This window comes from Austrofundulus limnaeus, unplaced genomic scaffold (assembly GCF_001266775.1).
Source record: "Austrofundulus limnaeus strain Quisiro unplaced genomic scaffold, Austrofundulus_limnaeus-1.0 Scaffold1445, whole genome shotgun sequence".
Classification (NCBI taxonomy): Eukaryota; Metazoa; Chordata; class Actinopteri; order Cyprinodontiformes; family Rivulidae; genus Austrofundulus; species Austrofundulus limnaeus.
In genome coordinates, this window is record NW_013953847.1 from 51589 (window position 1) to 53227 (window position 1639).

Genomic DNA, 1639 nt, shown 5'->3' on the forward strand with positions numbered 1-1639 from the left:
TGATGATGATGATGATGATGATCACGATGATGAGGAGGAGGAGGAGGTCAGTGGATCTGAAGACGAGGAGTCTGGATCTGACAGTGGACCTGATCTGGCCCGAGGACAGGGCAACGTGGAGACCAGCTCAGACGAAGACGATGATGATGATGATGATGATGTCGAGAACATCCTGAGGCAGGAGGAAGAGGAGATCCAACACGACTGGGGGGAGCTGTGCAAGGACGCTCTGAGGAGTGACCAGGTGGGTCCATGTGGCTCTGGACCCGGCTTTGGCCCGTGTTAACCCTGGTTCTGTTCCAGGTCTCCACTCGACTGGCGGTCTGTAACATGGACTGGGACCGGATCAGGGCCAAAGACCTGCTGGTCCTGTTCAGCTCCTTCGTCCCTAAAGGTGGCGCCGTGCTGTCTGTGAAGGTAAACCTGCTCCCAGTCCAGAACTGGGTCAGGGTCTAAAGACCATGTTTGATACCTGTCAGACTGAACTCAGGGTGAAGAGTCACCTGAATAACCGCAGTGCATTGTGGGTCTTCTGACAGGTGTACCCCTCAGAGTTTGGAAAGGACAGGCTGAAGATGGAGGCGTCGCAGGGGCCGCAAGAGCTGAGAGCACTACCTGAAGACTCTGAGGACGACACCGAGGAGGACAGGTGAGGTCAGGACATCAGGTGAGGACAGGTGAGGTCAGGACGAGGACAGGTGAGGTCAGGACGACAGGTGAGGTCAGGACGAGGACAGGTGAGGTCAGGACGAGGACAGGTGAGGTCAGGACGACAGGTGAGGTCAGGACGACAGGTGAGGTCAGGACGAGGACAGGTGAGGTCAGGACGAGGACAGGTGAGGTCAGGACGACAGGTGAGGACAGGTGAGGTCAGGACGACNACATAAAGACAGACCTGTCTCTGTTTGTAGACATAAAGACAGACCTGTCTCTGTTTGTAGACATAAAGACAGACCTGTCCCTGTTTGTAGACATGAAGACAGACCTGTCCCTCTGTAAACCCTGTCTTATAGAACCCTCCCCTCAGACTCAGGTCATTAATAAAGTATTCTGGCTGTTGCTCCGGTCAGGTGCTGTTATTCTGCTCGGTCGGACCAACATGTTTCGCTTCAACCACCCCAAGGAGGCGGCCAGGCTGAGGGAGAAACGCAAGGTGAGACGTGGACCTGGACCTCCTTAGACCGCTCCCAGGCTGAGGGATCTAATGAACTTCTTGTCTCCTCAGAGTGGCCTGCTGTCCACCTTCAGCCTGTCCATGACGGACCTGTCCAAGTCCTGTGAGAACCTGTCCACAGTGATGCTCTACAACCCGGGGTGAGTCCTCTCCTTCCAGCTGCTGCACTGCTGGATGATCTAACATCTGCATCCAGCCTGAGCTGCTCTCATCTTCAGCATCTAGACTTCAGTCCTGGTCTTAGACTCTAGGTTCTGCTGAGTCAGCTCCTTTATCCTCAGAATAAAGCTTTTTCTTAGAAACAGGAAACAGTTTGAAGGTCAGCCCACCTCCACCTGAAGCAGCTGATAGTTAAAATATACAAATGTTTATGAATCAGATGTTTTATGTTGTTCTGAGTTCTAAAGAAGGACCTGCGGCTGGTTCTTGAGACCTGCAGTGGAAAAATACAGAACTGTGAAAATG

At 53.1% G+C, this 1639-nt stretch overlaps 2 protein-coding genes across 2 annotated transcripts in view; both read left to right on the forward strand.

Moving 5' to 3' along the window:
• Positions 1–1639, forward strand: part of LOC106535418 (kinesin-like protein KIF16B) — a gene marked incomplete in the record, with an annotated part of 37573 nt that overhangs the window by 20169 nt on the left and 15765 nt on the right. The window contains 2 exon segments of the mRNA XM_014032417.1: positions 1071–1153; positions 1226–1314. Of these exon segments, the coding sequence (XP_013887871.1) occupies positions 1071–1153; positions 1226–1314 (172 nt within the window).
• On the forward strand, positions 5–681 carry LOC106535420 (ESF1 homolog; the record flags this gene model as incomplete). Its single annotated transcript, XM_014032419.1, is given in 3 exon segments — positions 5–244; positions 304–417; positions 540–681. Coding segments are annotated over 3 exon segments (468 nt in total), but the record flags the coding sequence as incomplete, so codon positions are not given.